Here is a 22,118-nt window from a genome sequence, read left to right as displayed (position 1 = left end):
TTCACAATCCTGAGATCACAACCTGAGCTGAAATCAAGAGTCAAATGCTGGAACGCCTGGGTGGCTCAGTAGTTGAGCATCTGCCTTTGGCTCAGGTCGTGATCCCAGGGGTCCAGAATCGGGTCCTACCTCCAGCTCCCCACAGGGAGCCTGCTTCTCTCTTTGCCTATGTCTCTCCCTCTCTCTCTGTATCTCTTACGAATAAATAAGTAAAATCTTAAAAAGAGAGAGAGAGAGAGTCAAATGAGCCACCCAGGAGCCCCAGAACATAATTATTTCTAAGAAACCAACTTAAAAGTCAGTTGATAAAAATATTACTTGATCTAAAAACATTAGACCCCTAGACCTGATAGCCTAAAACCTAATGTCTGTAACCACAATGGAGAGTCATAGTCACTCTCAGTTTCCAAACATTAACTGTTTCACGGACATAGAGCTCCTGATCCCCACAAAGACAATACAACAGAGCCACACATGTAGCACTTTCTGAAGTAGTAGTAGCCCCCGTGTATATTGGAAATTTTCTTCTAAGACTTGCCCTAGGAGGCTGCAGTCATTAACTAGGGTGTCTGTATACTGATAAAAGGAAAATATCTAAATTTTTAGGAGATTACTAGATGCTAACTCTAATTCCTGGGGATATAAAAGTAGAGGACTGTGGTGGTAAAATGAAGTTTGGGCCCAAATCCATTCATACTATGTTCAAACAATCTGTCAACCTACCCTACAATTTATTTTCTAGATTCTAAATGTATAATTCAAAGAGACATACTTCAGTAACTGGCAGACAACACATACTGCCTTCCTGATCCATATAGTTAGGATTGCTATGCAGGAAAGGTTAGTAACAGGAAGACACTGATCTCACATATACTTTTTTTCTCTATGTTAATTTGCAGTCACCAAGACAACCATTTTAATTTTACCCAGCAGGGCAAACAATTCACTGTCTTTTTCAGAAGATTATGTCAACTCTCCCAATCTTTAGCATTAACAATCTAGCCTAGAGAAGTCTTGATCAACTAGACATTCCACAAAACAACATTACATTGATAACAATGTGAACTGATCCTGAAAAGCAAAAGTAGCAAGTACTTGGACACATGTATGACAGAGATTAGAAGATACATGCCACAAAAATGCAGGGACCCGCTACCTTGGTAAGTACTCAGAAGTAAGTCAGGGTAAAAGGCCAGTTGCTATTATCTTGCACTTTCTGTCAATAATAAGAGATAACTGGGCAGCCGGGTGGCTTAGTGGTTTAGCGCCCCCCCCTTTGGCCCAGGGTGTGGTTCTGGAGACCCAGGATCGAGTCGCATGTTGGGCTCCTTGCATGAAGCCTGCTTCTCCCTCTGCCTGTGTCTCTGCCTCTCTCTGTGCCTCTCATGAATAAACAAATAAAAATTTTAAAAAAATAATAAGAAATAACTAAGTTAAATGAGGAAGAAAAGATGTGGACTGGGAAAGGAAAATATGGTTGTGTATACCTGTTCACACCAACCAAAAACAAACTGCTGAAGCATTACAGCCCCTAAACAAAGATATTTCAGAAAGACAGTAGTGAAAGAAAAGTCTCCTAATAGGGAGAACTTGGGATCGTACCACAAGTTACCTTTTCATTTAGAGAAATTGCCTGAGGTACAAATCTATATTGAACCATGGACAGGTTGGTCAGCTGATCAAGACTTGGAAAGAATAAAAGAAAAATTAGGTGGACAAGAAAGTCTGGGTAAAAGATTAGAAAATGGGACTTTCAGAATGGACACAAAATGTGAATATATGCTTCTGAAAGGAATGCTGCCTACAAGCTATCCACTGGAGAAAAAAAAAAAAAAGGCTCTCAATGTGAATAACATGATATTGTTCTGTTGATGTCAGTCAGCTTTTCTCCCTTACTCCCTTAGGACTATCAATGCATTAATGTATAATGTGGCCATGCCAATAGGAGTGGAAATTAGACAAAGGCACAACATCAGTTTCTCCTCAAGTCTGAATCTGGCTAGGGAAACTACTGAGCATCTAAACTGCAAACAACAGTCTAAACTGAGCCCCCAATATGACATCATTCCTTGGGGGTCTGGTAATAGATCATTTCTATCACAGAAAAAGAAGCAATTTGTTCTCCCTTAAAATGACACTTTTCTGGGGGATCCCTGGGTGGCTCAGCAGTTTAGCGCCTGCCTTTGGCCCAGGGCGTGATCCTGGAGTCCTGGGATCGAGTCCTGCGTCGGGCTCCCGGCATGGAGCCTGCCTCTCCCTCTGCCTGTGTCTCTGCCTCTCTCTCTCTCTCTCTATCATAAATAAATAAAATCTTTAAAAAAAATGACACTTTTCTGAATATGAAATGGACTTCCCTGACAGCAATGCTTCTGCCAGCACCACCATTCATGTATTAATCTAAGGCTTTCCTACACAACACTGGTTCTAACCAAGAAACTCATTTCACAGCAAAAGAAGTGTAGTGCTGGTAATATTCATATACACTGTCACCCAGAAGCACCTAGCTTGTTAGAACAGTAGAATGTCCTGCTAAAGACAGCTGGGAGACAACACTCAAAACTTGGCCCTCCACCTTAAAGGATGTTGTATATGCTTTGTATCAGTAACCAAAACACTGTGATATTTCTCATATTGCCAGAAAACATAGGTATGAGAACTAAGTGATAATAGTGGTTTCTCTTACTATGCCGAATAACTTAACAGAATTTTTGCTTCCTGCTACTTTGGGCTTTGGTGATTCAGAGATCACAGTTCCCAGGAATGTAATGTTTCCACAATACTTTCACAGAATTAGAACCTGAGAATGCCACTTGGCCATTTTGTACTCTTCATATTACTGAATCAACTAATGAAATAAGGGGATACAAAGTGAGGTGGGAGGTCCTGATTACCAAGAAAAAACTGGGTTGCTGCTATACAATGGACTATTTCTGGGGTATGGAAAACTATAGCCAAATAACAAAAGCAAGTCAACTGAGGATCCTGACTGTTAGGATGAATATTTGAGATGTCCCACCAAGTAAAGAAACTTGACTGAGTTGCTGGCAAAGGGAATATAAAGAGTGAAAGAAGAAACTGGCAAATACTAACCATGGCCTTATGACCAATAACAGTAACAAAAATGTAGCAGCACACGAGTGTGTGCACAGACACACACAAAATTTTCTTCTTACAGTTTTACATACTAATGTTATTTTATCAACATCAGTGACCTAGCAGTGACATTACTGTAACAATAGCATCCACTTTGTTTTAGCATCAGCCACTGATGTTAGCTTCTGGCTTCTTTCAATTATTTCAAAAAAGCCTCTGCATCCTGTAGAGGTACCAGTATCAGCTGAGCAGGGGCCATGTTGCCAGAGTCCTTCCTTTGGGCTTCAAAATCCTGCTAATTTCAATCTCTCCCAATCACTTTCCCTTTTTCCCCTAATACCAGGAGTGACTTCTTGCCCTTTACTGGTTAGCAGGGGGCTCTCCCAGACAGATCTGTCCTAGAGCAGGCTTCCTGGAGTACCCTGAACTTAGTCCACACAGTCCCGGCTGTGCCCACCCTACTCAGGGATGCTGCAACTGTAAATCTGCTCTTGCCTTATGCTCCTTTCCTCAGTCACAGCAGGACCACCCCACCCACAGGTGGGTCTGGTGATCCAGCTGTTTCCTGAAGTCATTATATCTGAATTGTTTCTGTATTCCCTTTTTGCTTCTTTCAACCTGCTCCACATCTTGGAACTGATTCCCTATATGAAATTCCCTGTGTTTGAAACACCTTCGTGCACTTTTTTTCTTCTTTACCAAACTCTAACTCAAGGAGACAGTTTAACATTTCTAATCATAGCAGGCTATTTGGTGTGTTGTCAGCCAGAGAGAATTTTTTAGTTTTCACTCGAGAATTTTCTTATTGGCTATAATTACTCTATTTCAAGATAAATAATAAATAATAAATTTACATTAGAGTTTTTCACTAGCAATCCAAAGAGAGAGAGAGAGAGAGAGAGAGAAAGAAAGACTATAGTTAATGATCCTATAAATTTTGACTAATGTTCAATAGTATCCATTAAGTACAAAGATATCCAAAACTTCTGACTCCAAAAAAAGTATTTTTAAGACTATGTCTATGAAGACACATTCTATAATTTGATCTATTCACTATTGTTTTCTAGTTAATAATTAAATAGACACTGATTAGTAAAGGAAGCTCTATGGAGAAATCTGTTTTAGATCTAAACCTCAACTAAAGGAGTGTTTTTATCCTCACTCAACTTTCCTCTACAAACCACACATGTCCTTGGAAGGCAACGGACAAAGCACACTAAACAAGAACTCTGTACATGTTTATTTCAGTTTTTAAAAATCCATCCCCAGGAAAAATTTCTAGGTACAAAAACAACAAAACAAAAACACACATGTGTCTTAAAGATAAACTTGTCTTTAGAAAAAAATCAGGGCAGCCCCAGTGGCGCAGCGGTTTAGCGCCGCCTGCAGCCCAAGGTGTGATCCTGGAGCTCTGGATCAAGTCCCACGTTGGGCTCTCTGCCTGCTTCTCCCTCTCTCTCTCTCTCTCTCTCTCTGAATAAATAAATAAAATCTTAAAAAAAAAAATCAGATTCTTGGGGATCCCTGGGTGGCTCAGCAGTTTAGCGTCTGCCTTCGGCCTACATCAGGATCCCTGTGAGGAGCCTGCTTCTCCCTCTGCCTGTGTCTCTGCCTCACTCTCTTTCTCTCTCTCTGTTTCTCATGAATAAATATATAAAATAAATATATAAAATCAGATTCTTAAATGAGCATCAGAGAAGACAATAAATAGAAACTAATTGGCCAAAATGGATATTTTCTATATTAGAAACCTTAGCACTTACATATTTTGAAAACATAATGGTCAATAAGTGAAAAAATGTCTAGTCTTCTCTAGGTTTTCTCAATGAATTAAACAATGGACAAAGAAACATACACTGTATCATCTGGGTCAAAAAAATAAATATGGGCAGCCCGGGTGGCTCAGCAGTTTAGCACCGCCTTCAGCCCAGGGCCTGATCCTGGAGACCCAGGATTGAGCCCCATGTCAGGAGCCCCATGTCAGGCTCCCTGCGTGGAGCCTGCTTCTCCCTCTGCCTGTCTCTGCCTCTCTCTCTCTCTCTCTCTCTCATTAATAAATACATAAAATCTTTTAAAAATTAAATAGAGGGATCCCTGGGTGGCGCAGCGGTTTGGCGCCTGCCTTTGGCCCAGGACGCGATCCTGGAGACCCGGGATCGAGTCCCACATCGGGCTTCCGGTGCATGGAGCCTGCTTCTCCCTCTGCCTGTGTCTTTGCCTCCCTCTCTCTCTGTGTGACTATCATAAATAAAAATTAAAAAAAAATAAAAATAAAAATAATAAATAAATAAATAAATAAATAAATAAATAAATAAATAAATAAGAGTTGACAGATACTACCCACTTAGTCAATGAGGAAAATTATACTACTGATTCATAAAATTCTTAGGAAACATAGCATGTCCTGCCTATTAACACAGGTAATTCATTAGCACTTTCTTCTAACAATAACTATTTCCAAAAATAATGTTTAAATGGCTCTGGACAATAAGATGGACAATAAAATATTACACCAAGATGTAAATAAATATGCACATACTTGATGTTTTATGACTGAATGGCTTACACTTATGACAGCATAAGCAATACAGTTTATGAATGTGTTGTATTAGCAGCATATTGTCTAATAAAATAAGCCTTGGACCAAGGTTGAGGCAGAAGACTCGCTTATATTCCTGACTCCATCAACACATGCTGTACCATCTGGGCCAAGTCACTTCATCCCTTATTCTCTAAACCTGTAAAGTGAGGGATAAGAATATCTGGCTTTACTTACCTTTACTAAATAAGTAACTAAAAACAAAACTATGGGAGAAAGATCTTATACACACGTATTAAATTCCAACTTTTTTATCCAAGGGAAAAAATCTTTTTAAAAAGGTGGGACATGGCTAGTTTGCAGACCTTGAATAGGGCAGAGCGGTATCAGAGAAAAAGCATGGCTTTTAAAAGAAGACAATCCAGACTTTATCATCTACTACACTTGTGACTGTGGGCAAATCTATGTTAACTCTCTAACTTTCGGTTTCCTCACTATGAAATATGAAACTCTTAAGGGTTACACTAAGTATTAAGTGATGAAAATATGTCAGTTACTTAGCACAGTGCCTTAAGCATTTAAAATTGTTAGCTTTTTTGCTTTGGACTTCATGGGCACATTAAAAATCATATTCCCACTTTTGAATTCACACAAAAAACTGATTTCAAGAAAAGCTATAAAGCACAGGGATTGGGCTCTTCTCCCTCCAAAAATAATTCATATTTAAAAAACTTGTTGGTAGCTCTTTCCCTATCGAAGTATGAACTGACAAATTAAGAGTCAGTTGCATTCACAGACTATATTACAAAAGTCAAATTAAAAAACAAAAATCTTTTAACTACCTACGCATGCCATTCCTACTATTAAGTCTTCCACTTTCAGTAGAAGCAAATGAGCAAAGAGCCCTCTTTCATTTTCCCCTAGTTAAGAGGAATTTTCAGTTATGTCAAATCCACAGTGATTTCAAAGCTAAAGAACAAAGTCAGGAAAGGAGAGAGTTGAAGACTATTACTAGATACAACTGATTTTCTTCTGTGCACATATGATTCATTCCTTTAATTAATAAACAAGCAAATAAAACAAAAACTCACTCTGACAAAAGGTAAACCCCAAATATTATAGTATTAGAAATCAGTTTAGTGCTGAATCTCTACTTAGAAAATATATTAATCGAAATGTATCACTAGTGACAGGAGAGATGCAATGTTTCCAGGGATAAGGGAATTTCTACAGTTCACCAATAGCAAAATATTAATTTTAAGATATATCCACTATGTGCTCAGAAACCCAGCAGCTGAATCCACAAGGATTTAACAAGCAAAAATTTTGGCACAAAAGTGAAATAACATTTACTCAAGAATAAAACTGGAACCATATTTAGAAGTCTAAAACTTCCTAAACCAAGAAAAAAATGATCATGAAGGAAGTTCTGGTAATCACCTGGTTTGCTTTCTAGACAAGGGTTTCAGTAAAACTGAATGCTTCGGACCCGCCCCCCCACCCCCCCAAAAAAAAAAGGTACAGACTCTGGAAATCAGCCACATTTACTCTGGATGAAACTCTGATAGTGTTTTAAAAATGGTGGGGAACAGGTCTATTAATTACTAAGGGTAGTATAAGTACCAAAGAGAATTTGCTTCATTTCTAAATATACACAGTTTCCTATAAAGTACAGTCCATTTTGCAGTTCATGGTGAATTTTTTTATGGTTTTGCAACAGCACTTTTCTTCCTCTCCAAAACAACCTCAGTCCTAGTCTACTGTTTCTGTTTGCCTCATCTGCACTTAGCAGATCATGCTTCAGTGACTTAGAAATCCTAGCCACTAAAATTCAAGCCAAAGTTTGAATTGGGGGGGTGGGGGTGGGGATCAAGTAATTAAACTATACTTGGAAGGGAGAATGGTTTTACCTCCTATGACTTTATAGTGTCCTCTTTTAATCCAAACCAGTCTCCAATTTTAAGGAAAGAAAGGTGAGGAAAAGTTATTTCTAATTTAAGGAATTATTTTGTAACTTGTAGTTCTCTTGGCATCATCTGCCAATTTTACCTTCCGGCAATGACACAAAACCATGAAGCCCATTCCACATGTTAACAATGGATTCTTCAGGCGAAATGGCTCAGTGCTCTGGGAGGTTTCATCAATTAAGTACTTATTCAAATTCTTGCAAATTATCATGTACTTAATTTAAAAACCAAAAGTGAAGAAAAAAAGAATGTAGTAAGGTTGGAGAGAACTCCTGGATAGGTAGATGATAACCATGCTCTACAGCTACTGAGATTCAGTACCTCCCATTTTATGAATTAGAAGATGCCCTTGACCAATAAAAAAAAATTTTTTAAAAAGATGTCCTTGAAAAACAGTATCACTCATTCTGAAATAACATTATATAGTTAAAAGTTGGAAACTTTAGGAAATTGATATAACAAAAATGTCTAAAAGAACAATAACTATATTAATGAGCTTCTATACCAAAGATCAAATACCCTGTCAAAAAATTAAACAAAAAAATTAACAATTATTTCTTTTTGCTTGGCTAAATTCTCATCCTTACCATTAAGCACCTTATAACTAACATACCTTTGTAGAATGCCATTTTCCTGGGGTATTACACCATTGATAGCTGCCTGCAAACAAAAAAAACAGGGAAAGCCATTTAAAAAAAAAACAGAAAAATGCTCAGTGATGGGTGAGGTGGAGAACACTGTACAGGGAAATAAGTGTACTTTGAAAAATCAAATTTAAATGAAATACTGTTTCCTTAATAATACAAAATATTCTCTAAAATGTTTCTCTATTTGGTATAATAAAACTGTATTTTAGAAAACTAAAACCAAACCAAATAAACAAACAAAAAACATGCATTTGGTATATAATATCTCCAAATCTTGAGTCATAAAAAGCTTAATTCCACAGTCCTCATTCAAGCAAAACACCCACAAAAACCAATGCTTAAGAATGTCAGAACAAGTAAAATCAGTACCTTAAAGTAATATTTTTAACATTATTTCCTTCTTCAGATTGAGAAGAGTGAGACATAAAAATCACAATGAAAAATTCCAATAAGAATGTAAAAATTAGCTCAGGAATTAAATTCATTCTTTCATGTTATAAAGAAACACATAAGGTTTCACAAATCACAAATGAAAAATTCCAATAAGAATGTAAAAATTAGCTCAGGAATTAAATTCATTCTTTCATGTTATAATTATTATTCTTAGTAAAAATAACATTTAGAAGGAAAAAACGTAGAGGCAAAAACTGTTTGAGAACACAGTACCATGATTGTACCAGGTTATAAAAGGAGGCAGGAACATCACTGGGGAAGTTTCCTTATATAAAACATTTCTGAAGTTGGTCTCTAAGCTAACCAGTCACCAGTTACTTAGAACATAGCACAGAAATGACATGATACCAACATTTTTGCAGGCTACTAAGCAAGCAGGTTGCAACATCCTAGATTATGGGCAGTTTACTGCAGGGTAACAAAGATTCTCTGAAGGAAAAAACTTTGCCTTTCCAACTTTGCCTCTGCATCATAACAACTTCTTCCCTCCCCTTGTCCATCCAAGTCCACATCAAAATGAAAACAGAAAAGAAAAAAACAGTAACATTTCAAAGCTTTATCAGCTGTCTAGAAATCAATTCCCAAAAACAGAGTATTTTGTGAGACATTAACTTAAATATTTGCCAAAAGAGGGTCAAGTTTACATGTTATTCTGTTGAATGGAAATAAAGTAGAGTGTAAGATTTTGAGAGTTGTAATGCTTCACTGGTAAAAAACAAAGAAATCCACAGATTAATATAGACAGTGAATTCCATAGAACCCTGACAACTCTGGAGGTTCATAAATCCTTTGAGTCAAACAAATGCTAAAATGGGTCTTCAAAGCCACAAATTCAATGGAAGCATCCCTGCTTATTGCCAGGTCAATTATCCTTTTTCTTTTGACGGCATTGGTTCCACATACAAATATCCTCCTTTGCTAAAAAAAAAAAAAAAAAAAAAGAGAGAGAGAAGAGAGAGAGGAAAGAAAGAAAGAAAGAAAGACAGAAGAAAGAGAAAGAAAGAAAGAAAGAAAAAGAACAGAAAGAAAAAAACAAGAATACATACAGAATACACGCACCCCGTACTCCAGCATTCACTTCCTTCCTTCCGTCCTTCTTTCCTTCCTTCCGCTTCTTCCTCCCTCCCTCCCTCCTCCCTCCCTCCCTCCCTCCCTCCCTCCTCCCTCCTCGCCTCTCCCTCCCTCCCTCTCCGCACCCCCTTAAAAGAATTTTCAATGGTGTTGGAAAAGAAACAAAATACCACAGTTTGGAAAGATTTTGTTCAAATTTTCACTCGGGAATGCCAAGGTAGAATAGAAAGAATACTAAGGATTTACAAAGTCCAAAATTTGAATCTAGACTCTCCCACTTATTATTTATGACCTTAATATGTTCTATACTCACTGAACCTCTTTGAACCTCAGATTCCGCATCTGTAATAATGAGCTAATACTATATCCTTAGCCAAAATGGGCTTGTCTTTTTGTTCCTCAAAAGCATCAAGTTCTATTTCTTAGGTCTTCTGAAGATACTTTGTTTATTTGAAATGCCCTTTCCTCATTTCTTGTCTGGCTAAATTTTAATCATAGATACACTTTTTCAAAGAATTCTTCTTGCATCAACCCCCATCTACGTAGGCTCACTCTCACATAGAACCTTGTGCTTTTCCCTCAAGGTAATTGATAATTACTTATTTGGTTTTATGTCTGCCCCTCTCCATAGGATGTAGGCTATGTGACAGACCAGACAATAACAATTTTGTTCATTACTTTATCCCTGTTGCGTAGCACAGCACAGACACTAAATGGCAATTGATAACTTGTTAAGCTAATGATGCTAGAGGAGTACAAAAAACAAAAACAGGGGTGTCTGAGTGGCTCAGTTGGTTAAGTAACCAACTCTTTTTTTTTTTTTTTTAAGATTTATTTATTTATTCATGAGAGATACAGAGAGAGAGGCAGACACACAGGCAGAGGGAGAAGCAGGCTCCTCACAGGGAGCCTGGGGTGGGACTCAATCCTGGATCCTGGGATTATGACCTGAACTGAAGGCAGACACAAAACTGCTGAGCCACCCGGCATCCCAAGCAACCAATTCTTGACTTCCACTAAGGTAATGATCTACGGGTCCAGGAATCGATCCCCAGGTTGGGCTCTGTGCTCAGATGGGAGTCTGCTTAAGGATTCTCTCTCCCCTTCTCCCTCTGCTCCTCTCTGCCAAAGTAAAAAATAAACAAATCTTTTAAAAAACAAATACAAAAACAAAAGCCGCTTAGTCAAGACCTGACCAAGGCTCGGAAAACTTTCTAGATGCAATAATGTCTCAACTAAGACTGAAGGATAAGCACACGTGCCTAGGTGGCTCAGTCAGATGAGCACTGGACTCCTGGTTTTTGCTCACGTCATAAGATAGAGCCCCCATGAAGGACTCCCATGGTCAGCAGAGTCTGCTTGAAAATTCTCTCCCTATGCCGCTCCCCCAACTTGTGCACATGTGCACACATTTTCTCTCTCTCTCAAATAAATAAATCTTAAAAAACAAAAAGACTGAAGGTTAAGTGAAAAGTAGCAAGATGGGATAGGAGGCAATACTATGCAAAAGGAACAGTGCAACACTTCTACTTTCATTTTCTTAGTCTTTAGATCATTTTAAATAATGTATTTGTTTTGGGTAGAAAGTCCCTGACCTCAACCTATTTTGTACATAAAAATATAAAATGTAATCCAGAATGAAGGTACAATAAAAGTATAATTTGCTAAAGGAATATAGAATAGGAAGACAGATTTTTGTGAGGATTAAGGGAAGTTTCAGAAAAGAGATGGAATTTGATCTGGACACTGAACGATGAGTGGATATAGAAGCAAAGGAAAATTTCAGATGAGTTCAATTTTGAACAAGTTAACATCAAAGTGACAGTAGGATATCATTTGTTTACCTAACAAATATATATTGGGGAATGGAGATATACTAATGGATGTAACATGGCTTGCCTTCTAGCAGGAACAAAAATATATTCAACAACTAATTTTACTATACACAGCTCAGGTTATATCCAATTGGAGACAAAAAGTAATTTAAAAATGTAGAGCTAGGTTAAGTAAAGCAATATATGTTTAAAGGCAAATAAAAGCGGCCCTAAAAATATTTTAATTTCCTACCCCTATAAGCTGTCTTTGGTGAAGAGAAGTGAGACAGAGATTAGAGTCTTGGGGAATTCATACATATAATAAACAGGAGAGAAAGCTAAAGACTAAAAGAAAAATAGAAGGGTTAGATATGAGAGAAAAGACCAGGAGTATGTCACAGAAGGGGCAAATAAGGTACTATAAGGAAGGATTAGACAAAACTGAAAAATGTGAAAATAGTCTCATATTATGAGGCCTGAGAAAAGATTATTAGACATATTTTTAAAGTTTTTATAAGGGAACCCTGGGTGGCACAGCGGTTTAGCGCCTGCCTTTGGCCCAGGGCGCGATCCTGGAGACCCGGGATCGAATCCCACGTCGGGCTCCCGGTGCATGGAGCCTGCTTCTCCCTCTCCTTCTGCCTATGTCTCTGCCTCTCTCTCTCTCTCTGTATGACTATCATAAATAAATTTAAAAATTTAAAAAAAAAAAGTTTTTATAAAAATTAAATTATAAAAAGCTAAGAAATACATGGGAAATAAAGCAGGTATAACTAACTCTTGAAACAGTGTGAAAGTATAAAAATAGGAATATCAGTATAATGCTCATTATTCTCAGTATAATACACATTAGTTAAAACAGACCATCATTTTCCAGACTTCACTGACTACATCACAGCATTACGATTAGTTTTGGTTTTTTTTAAGGTTTTTTACTTATTTATTTGAGACAGAGAGTGAGCAAAACAGAGAGCACAAGTTGGGGGGGGGGGGTGTGAAGGACTCCCTGCTGAGCAGAAAGCCCAATGTGGGGCTCAATCTCAGGATCATTACCTGAGCTTAAGTCAGACGCTTAGCAGACTGAACCAGCTAGGTGCCCCATGTCACTAGCTTTATTCTTATTAGCAGCCTCCACACCTGGCCAATTTCTAAATGACTGACTGTAGACCAGTAAAACTAAATACTTAATACATTTAATTTATAAGAATTTATAAACAAATAGAAAAAGAAAATATTTAGAATTTTGTGAAAATAGAAATGATAAATACATTTTCATTATACACACACACACACACACACTCAAAAAAATCATATATATTATGAGTTGTTAAAGTTTAGGCAACTCTACTTATTCCACATGTTTGGAAAGCCTGTAAACTAGGATCATAATAATTTTTGTAAAACTGGCTTTTTTTTGAGAGAGAGAGGGTAGAGGGGCAGAGAGAGGGGGAGAGAGGGAATCCAAAGCAGGCTCCACTCCCAGTGCACAGCCTGACACAGGGCTCGATCTCACAACCCTGAAAGCATGCATGGCCTGAGCCAAAATCAAGAGTTAAAAGACACTTAAAAAAAATAAAATAAAATAAATAAAATAAAATAAAAGACACTTAACTGAGCCATCCAAGTGCCCTTGTAATTAATATTGGTTTCATTGTGCCCATTATCCATTTTTTTCATCTCCTGAAAATACTTAAAATATAGAAAAATACTTTCAAAATTAGTATACTTTTGTTCAAGTTGAAATTATTACTCTATGGTATGTCGGAGTCAAATTATTTTCAAAATACACTTTGGACCCACAAAGTATAGTATTTTAGCATTAACGACCTGATCTTGCCATCAAGAGAATTCTTCCAACAAACCCAGACTTCCTTTCCTTCAATCATACTGATCCTTTATATAGAATATCCTCTTTTCACCAGTTCAAATTCATTCATTCTTTTATTCATTGAGCATAGTGTTTTAGGACCAGAGGGGATATAAAAATGGTAAGACATATTCCTCCCAGTTATAGAAACAACTAATTATAATGTGAAATACAATATGGGATCATGAAGGAAGGAATGCCTATTGTTGCCTAATGGAGCTGAAGACCCAGATGTGAATCATTTTCTTCAAGAAAATTTAACTGATTCATACTACCTTTTTCTCAATATTTTTTTAAAGTTTTTACTTAAATTCCAGTTAGTTAACATACAGTGTAATATTAGCTTCAGGTATACAATTTAGTGATTCAACACTTACATACAACATCCAGTGCTCATTGCAAGTGTACTCCCTAATCCCTATCACCTATTTAAGACATCCCCCCATCCATCTCCCCTCTAGTAACAATCAGTTTCTTCTCTACACTTAAGAGTCTGCCTCTGGGATTACTTTAAAAGTCTCAATGATTTTCCATTGTGTTGTACTTACACAGCACTCATGCATCTCATTCATTTGAATATTTCATTCATTCATTCATTCATTCATTCCAACATTAACTCATCCAACAAATATTTAGTTACTCACCTGAAACTATTCTGGGTACTGAGGAAACAACAAAAGTAGTAGATTTAAGTGTCCACACTAAATTCACAAAATCATCCTCCTCTTGTGTTTTCGCTCTGAGTAGGGTCAATAAGAAGTTGTGTAATTCTGTAGCATCAGCTAGGTGTCCTATAATTTAACTCAATTCTGACACAAGCCTACTCCCCCTTCAGATGCTAATCAGAATTTCAGGCTACTATCTGTGCTTCTGACCTACTGGCTATAAATCAGGGGTCCCCATAACACTCTCTTCAATTTAATTAATTTGCTAGAGTGGCTCAAAGAACTCAGGAAAAAAATTTACTTATTAGATTACTGGTTTATTATAAAAGGATGTAACTCAGGAATAGCAAGATGGAAGAGCTGCCTAGAGAATACTATGTGAGAAGGCATGCCGAGCTTCTGTGCTCTCTCTGGGCACACTTCTCCTCCCCACATCTTCATGTATTCTCTGGAAACTTCCCAACCTGTACTACTGGGATTTTTATGGAGGCTTCATTACATAGGCATGATCAATCACTAATTCAATCTCTAGTCCTTCTCTCCTTCCTGGAGGATGGGGAGTAGGAATGATCCTTCCAAGCTTCTAATCATGGCTTGGTCTTTCTGGTAGTCACCCCATCCTGAAGCTATCCAGGAGCCCAAAGTCTCCTCAATAGAACAAAAGACATTCCTATCACCCAGTAAATTCCAAGGGATTTAGGAGTTCTATGTCAGGACCAGAGTCAAAAACCAAATATTATAACAAAAGATACCACTAGATTCTTATCACTTAAGAAATTATAAGGGTTCTAGAAGCTCCTGTGCCCGGAACTGGGGGACAGAGACCAATATATCTTTTTTCTATTATTTCACAGACATCATTAGTATTATGTTAATCAAATGAGCTATAAGAAAATGGTCCATTTTGGGATGAAACTTTCTCAGCTACACAAGTGACATACCGAAGAAAGAAAAGCAGCAGATTTAAGTGTCCGCAGTAGAGTTGTAAAGAAAGATTATGAGATTATGGTGGGAAGCCAATGAGGCCTCAAAAAGATGCTTAACACCATTTTCTCCTCTTTCTTTCTAGGCAGAAAGAAAAATCTTTTTTTTTTTTCTCATAAATAAATGACTTTCTGTAAGTATCTGTAGCAGACTGTTTCCAATAATCTACTATATTTAAATTCTTCTATACATTCTTTCAAATTCCTACTTTCCAAATATGTTAATCATTATAACCCTTTTCTAAGCCTTCTTCAAGTACTCTACTGTATGACTCAAAAGGTGATGACTCTTCCTTCAATTACTATAAACTTCAATAGAGGAATATATAAGGTACTATATGAAGGCAAAAGAGTGGAAGTAATTTGTCAGGGAAAAAAAGCTGGAAGGAGTGAGATTTGAACCAAGTGTTAAAGCAGGGCACTTCTAGGAGAAAAAGCTGAGTAAGAGCACTCAGGGAGAAAAAAAAAGGGGGGGTTTTTTTGGTAAGTCTGTTCAGGAAGTAGAAAGCAGTTTTGTGTGGCTTCAGCAAACGTTTGGGTCAGGAAGTAGTGAGGAGCTAGTTGGAAAGGTAAGCAAGAGTTAGATTATGAAAAGCAGTATAAATACAGGCATTTAAAGTTTTACTTAACCTGAAGATAATGGGCAGGCAACTGCTGCAACTGAAATTTGCCCTTCAGGAACACCATTTTGGTCAGCACTGTGAAATACGAATTGAAAAGAGAAAATTGTTGAGAATGATGCCCAGGCTTCTGGCTTGGGTGACTGAATAGACTGTTCCTGCTCCAGTCCTCCCAATCATCACAACTGGCAAGCAATTCCAAAGATTCCATAGCTCAAGTCAAAATTATATAGTCATTAATCCTTTCCCTCACATTCCATGCCTGACCTATGAGAAATTACTTATTCTACTCCAAAATGTAAAATCTGACCAATCTTTTCTATTACTACCTTAGTTTAAACCATCATCTTTCCTCTGGGTTGGTATTTCAATAGTCTCCAAACTGGTCTCCTTGCTTCTATGTTTGCCCCACTTGCTTACTGCCTGTTCACACAGAAGCCAGCATGATGCTTACAAATGTCAAGTCAAACAAAACCCTTTCCCTTTTCCCATATCAAGAGAACAAAGGTCAAAAATTTCATTCTGACCTTATGAGACTACATTAGCTGGCTCTAGCTCCTTCTCTGACATCATCATCATCATCTGCTATTCCTGAGGTTCATTCACTTACTCTAGTTGCTCTAATTTCCTTAAAATTTCTTGAACAAGGTGAACTATGTTCCTACATTAAACCCCTTATACTTATTTCTTCCCTCTGTCTGCAATGCTCTTTTTTTAGATATCCACATATCTCACTCCTTCACTTCAGTAAGGTTTCTACCCAAAGGTCATCTCAGAGAGATGTTCCCTAGCCATTCTATCTAAAAGAGAACCCCTCTAGCTATGACATTGTATCTAACAAATTATTCATGTATCTTCTTATTTGTTATATGTCTTCCCTCGCCAGAATGTGAGATCCAAATGACTATTTTGTTCACTGATATGTCCTCAACACCAACAACACTGCCTGGTCCCTAGGTAGTATGAGTTAACATACAGAATACATGAATAAATAAATGGAGCATGAGCAAAAGGACAGGCTGGTGAGGACAGTAAGATCTGAAGCCTTCAATTTTAGGTATGTTGATTCTGAAGTATACATGGGACATTCATATAGAGATGTCCAATAGACTGTAAAGAATCTAAAATATGTGAGTTCAAGATACTAACTTTAGAGTCATGAGTCATCTACTTTAAAAGTATTTGGAGGGTAGCCCCGGTGGCACAGCGGTTTAGCGCTGCCTGCAGCCTAGGGCGTGATCCTGGAGACCCTGGATCGAGTCCCACATCAGGCTCCTTGCATGGAGCCTGCTTCTCCCTCTGCCTGTGTCTCTGCCTCTCTCTCTCTCTCTCTCTCTATGAATTAAAAAAAAAAAAAAAGTATTTGGAAAGGGGCGCCTGGGTGGCTCAGTCAATTAAGTGTCTGACTCTTGATTTTGGTTCAGGTCATGATCTCAGGGTCATGAAATCGAGTCCCATATCAGGCTCTGCACTGGGAGTGGAGCCAGCTTAAGATTCTCTCTGAAATTCTCCCTTTATTCCTCTCCACCCCCGAATGCTCTTTCTAAAGAAAGAAAGAGGGATCCCTGGGTGGCGCAGTGGTTTGGCGCCTGCCTTTGGCCCAGGGCGCGATCCTGGAGACCCGGGATCGAATCCCACGTCGGGCTCCCGGTGCATGGAGCCTGCTTCTCCCTCTGCCTGTGTCTCAGCCTCTCTCTCTCTGTGTGTTTGACTATCATAAATAAATAAAAATTAAAAAAAAATAAAGAAAGAAAAAAAGAGAAAGAGAGAGAGAGAGAGAGAGAAAGAAAGAAAGAAAGAAAGAAAGAAAAATGAAAGAAGAAAAGAACAGAGAAAGAAAAGAAAACTCCAGCACCCTACAGAAATCACCCTCACGTAACTTACTGTCACTGCTTCACCTTACCTTCCCTCCCTCCCCTCCCCTCACCACTCCCCTCCCCTCCCTACCGACATCACCGAAAAGAAAAAAAGAAAGAAAAGAAAAGAAAGAATTAATTTGGAAAAAAACAAAACTCCCAATTGACCCAGCAGTCTCACTTCTGGGTATGTATCCAAAATAATTGAAAGCAGGTTCTCAAAGAGATGTTTGTATATTGATATTCATAGCGGCATGATTCACAATAGCCAAGCGGTGGAAGTAACCCAGATGCCCATCAATAGCAATGGATAAAGAAAATGTAGTATATACATACAATGAAATAGCATTCAGCTTCAAAAAAGGAAGTATCATCGCAGGCTATAACATGAATAAATCTTGAGGACATTACGGTAAGTGAAATAAGCCCCAAAAAATGTCAAACTTAAATAATGACAAATACTGTATGATTCTACTCATATGAAGTACCTAGGATAGTGAAATTTGTAGAAACAAAAAGTAGAATGGTAGTTATTACCAGGAGCTAGAAGGAGGGAAAAAAGGTAAAGTTGTAGATTAGTAGGTATAGAGTTTCAGTTTGGCAAGACGAAAACATTCTGGAGATCTATTTCACAACAATGTTAATGTATTTACACTATTGAATTGTATACTTAAAAATGATTAAGATAATATATTTTGTATTTAAACCATATTTTATATTTATTTTTTTTATATTTTATATTTAAAATCATATTTTTAAAGCCTTTGCAAAAGTCTCAGGAACAGATTAAGTTTACCTGAAATGAAGGATAGTGTGAACAAAGAAAAAAGCCTCGTGATGGAACCTTTAGAATTTCAACATTTAAGGAGTATTTAGGAAAAATGAAATCAGAGAAAAATACAACAGAACTATCAGAGAAGTAGGAGAAGATATATATAGACATCTGAGCCTCATACAAATCTCAGTTACAGTTACATATACACATTAACCAAATTTTTAATACTGAGGTTGGCCCTTAGGGAATTCAACAACTATGAGGATCTACAGTCATCAATAGAAAATGGATAAAAAGGAGATGGTATACAAACATTAATTTTTACATATTATTTTTATATATTTTCTAAGCAAAAAAAAACTACAATAACAATTCATGTTCAATTCTCTCTAATCTATAACCTACCATAATTTAACGGGGTCAACTATGGGATTTTTTTTTAATTCAGAATTTTAATTATGTACATAAATAGCAACATGAGAACCAGGAGCTCTAATGCTGGACATTATCTCTAGGTGAAAGGATTTCCGATTAGTCCACTGGTAGTATGGCATCACCCAAGATAACAAAGAAGCCTGGTATAGTTTTTCCTGAAGAAGAAAGCCAATTTACTACATTCAGTACTGACTTCTCTGCCATTTTTCTGTAGAAAATGCATGGAGTTTCCAATGTTTACCTATAACTGATTAAAATGGGAGAGCATGGAGCATTCTACTTATTTCCAGGTGAATTCTTCACATTTCCTGGCTTTTGAAAGTTCTCCTTCTACAAATCTTCTACGACTATGTATCCTCGTAAACCCCAGTCATATAATTTACCCCCCCCCCCCCCGAGCCTGGACAAATACGATGGCTTGTTGCGGATAATTAAGAGAGGCAGCTAGTCCCATGAACCCAGGTGGATACACCAGCTTCTTTATTTTTGACCCTCTAGCCAAAAGAAGTCCAACAATGCCAGCGAAACCAATAACACCAAGTCTTGGAAAAAAGCCAGGAGGTGCATTTTGGAGATACTCATAGCTGTCTAACCCCCATTGAACTAAGCTCTGCATCTCGGGCTTTGTTTGTGAGTACATTTCCTGACACCAACTTGTATATGGCTCGCAGTAATGTCGGAGATGTGAAATGCTTTCTTCAAGCTGGGTCCTTGCTCCTCCACATATTTAGATTGACCCTCAGGAACCGAGTAGAGTGAAAGCTCATTAACCTTCACAGAAGTTTTGAGGTGAGTCCCTTTTAGGTGATGCATAGACTTTAAAGGTGAGCAGACTGGCTGGCCCCACAGACCTCCGAATTACCTTGAACATGTTGCTGACAGAGGTGGCTCTGGCCAACTATGGGATGTTCTATTCCTTGTAGTCTGGCAGATCTGTGTTCAAATCCTAGTTCTATCAAGAGTTTATGACCTGTGTGACTTTGGCCATGTTAATTTGACTACTCTAAGATTTAGTATCCCCATCTACAAAATGTAGTAATACCAACTTAACTCACAAGGTTATTTTAAGGATTAAATGAGATAATACAACAAAGTACTCTACAAATGTTAGCCACCATAATTATTCATCATATGAATATTTCATCATATATTGTTTTTGTTTTAGTCTATTTTGTTATGTACTATATATCACTGGTACATAAACACAAGCTTCATGCTGGGCTAGAAAGACAGATATATTGAAGTTCTGCTCCCAGTAATTCAAATTCAGGTGATCTAGAATGGGGTCCAGGTTTTTTCTTCCCCCCTCACAAGCTCAAGTGATTCTTAAGCACAGCCAGGTTTGGGAACAACTATAAATATTTTAGAGACCTATATAAAATATTTTATTCTGATATTACATATACAATCTATTAATTCCTTCTAAACCATTCATTATTTCATAAGTCACTTAAAGGCATAAATAGCTATAGGCACAGAAGTTATCTAAAAGCATAGATCCTTCAGAAACTCATGTTATTAAATATACCCAAAGTAAGGATGAAGGCTCTTAAGCCAGAAAGCCATTGTTTCCTAGCTCTATCATTTACTAGTTATGCATCATTTAATAGTTATGCAGGGGATCCCTGGGTGGCTCAGCAGTTTGGTGCCTGCCTTTGGCCGAGGGCGCGATCTTGGAGTCCCGGGATCAAGTCCCGCGTTGCGCTCCTGGCATGGAGTCTGATTCTCCCTCTGCCTGTATCTCTGCCTCTCTCTCTCTCTATCATAAATAAATAAATCTTTTTAAAAAAATAGTTATGCAATCTCAAGAAAGTTCTCTCTGGGGCAGCCCCAGTGGCGCAGCGGTTTAGCGCCGCCTGCAGCCCGGGGTGTGATCCTGGAGACCCGGGATCGAGTCCCACACATCAGGCTCCCTGCATAGTGCCTGCTTCTCCCTCTGCCTGTGTCTCTGCCTCTCTCTCTCTAGCTGTGTCTCTATGAATAAATAAATAAAATCTTTAAAAAAAAAAAAAAAAAGAAAGTTCTCTCTGTCTCAGTTTTCTCATCAGTAAAATCGGAGTGATAACCCTCCTTTGTTCATTGGGAGTCTATGAAACTTATTAACACAAACTAAGTACTTAAATGGTATATGATAAATAATAAAATACTCAATGAAGCTGAACTGCTTTTATTCTAACATTTGTCATACCAAGAGTTTTACACTTTTTTTTAAAATTCCAGTATAATTAATGTACAGTGTTATATTAGTTTCAGGTGTACAATACGGGTGATTCAACATTCTATATATTACTCAGTGCACATCACAGTAAATATACTCTTAATCCCCCAACCCACCTTCCCTCTGACAAATTACCAGTTTATTCTCTATATTTAATAGTCTGCTTTTTTCTTTTTGTTGTTGTTGTTGTTTCTTAAATTCTACAATAAGTAAAATCATATGGTATTTGTCTTTCTCTGACTTCACTTAGCATCATGTCCTCTAGGTACATCCATGTTTGTCATACCAAGATTTATTCTTGTTTAAAATCACAAATAATTTTTAATCACAAAATTTTGAAAGGAATGGACACTTAAAAAATAGAAATTTTTCCACTCATAATATTTACCTATTGCAGACAACTTATTTCTGGAGATGTCTGCTCTTTTCACTATTTAAATAATGGTCTACAGTATCATCAAAATATTCTATCATTTACAGATAAGATGTCGAAACATCTTAGAAGTAGAAAAGTGAATAGTTTAACAGCCCTATAATTCTAAACTTAAATTTTTAACCTGTTTTTTCTAAATCAATCTATTACTATTTATTTTTGTAATAGAAAAGAATTATAATTGGCAACCCTAAAAGAGCTCCTAACAGCTAAATATTTAGTTTTAATAAGTAAAACAATTTAAGAAATGTAACTATTCCACAATCTGTTTTTTAGTCAAATGCAAAAAATGTTCACCAAGTCCTTCCAAGTAGGTATCACTATCAAAATAGCTCAACATGCAGTATCAGGACTCATACAGACCAAATCAAAGACAAATACAAGGCAGACCCTAAGATTAATAATGGTACCTGAGAGATTTACCCTCGTCAAACAAATATCTATGGATAAAAAACCAAATAGCAAACTGGGAAAACCATATAGCTAAGATCGAAAGTAACTGGCAATTAAGATCTCATTTACTAAAAGCAAAAATGAGGAAAGGTGGTTTCTGTGACAGTCACTTACTTCCCTTCTCCAAATTCTCTATCCATCCTAAGGAAGCATGGTGGTACTTAGACTTTGGTTAGTGTCACATAAAGACCTACTACAGGGATTCCTGCCTTTGGCCCAGGGCGCGATC

At 37.4% G+C, this 22,118-nt stretch overlaps 1 protein-coding gene and 1 pseudogene across 2 annotated transcripts in view; both read right to left on the bottom strand.

Moving 5' to 3' along the window:
- The window catches only part of FAF1 (Fas associated factor 1), a 461,021-nt gene that overhangs the window by 308,862 nt on the left and 130,041 nt on the right, over positions 1-22,118 (bottom strand). For both annotated transcript variants that reach the window (XM_038558075.1, XM_038558076.1), the window contains exon 3: positions 8,213-8,259. In XM_038558075.1, the coding sequence (XP_038414003.1) occupies positions 8,213-8,259 (47 nt within the window). The remainder of the gene's footprint in view (positions 1-8,212; positions 8,260-22,118) is intronic.
- LOC102155423 lies at positions 19,062-20,099 on the bottom strand (annotated as a pseudogene).

Source organism: Canis lupus, chromosome 15, assembly GCF_011100685.1.
Source record: "Canis lupus familiaris isolate Mischka breed German Shepherd chromosome 15, alternate assembly UU_Cfam_GSD_1.0, whole genome shotgun sequence".
Taxonomy (NCBI): domain Eukaryota; kingdom Metazoa; phylum Chordata; class Mammalia; order Carnivora; family Canidae; genus Canis; species Canis lupus.
The sequence above is the reverse complement of the archived record's forward strand: the minus strand, read 5'-3'. Positions and strand labels throughout refer to the sequence as shown.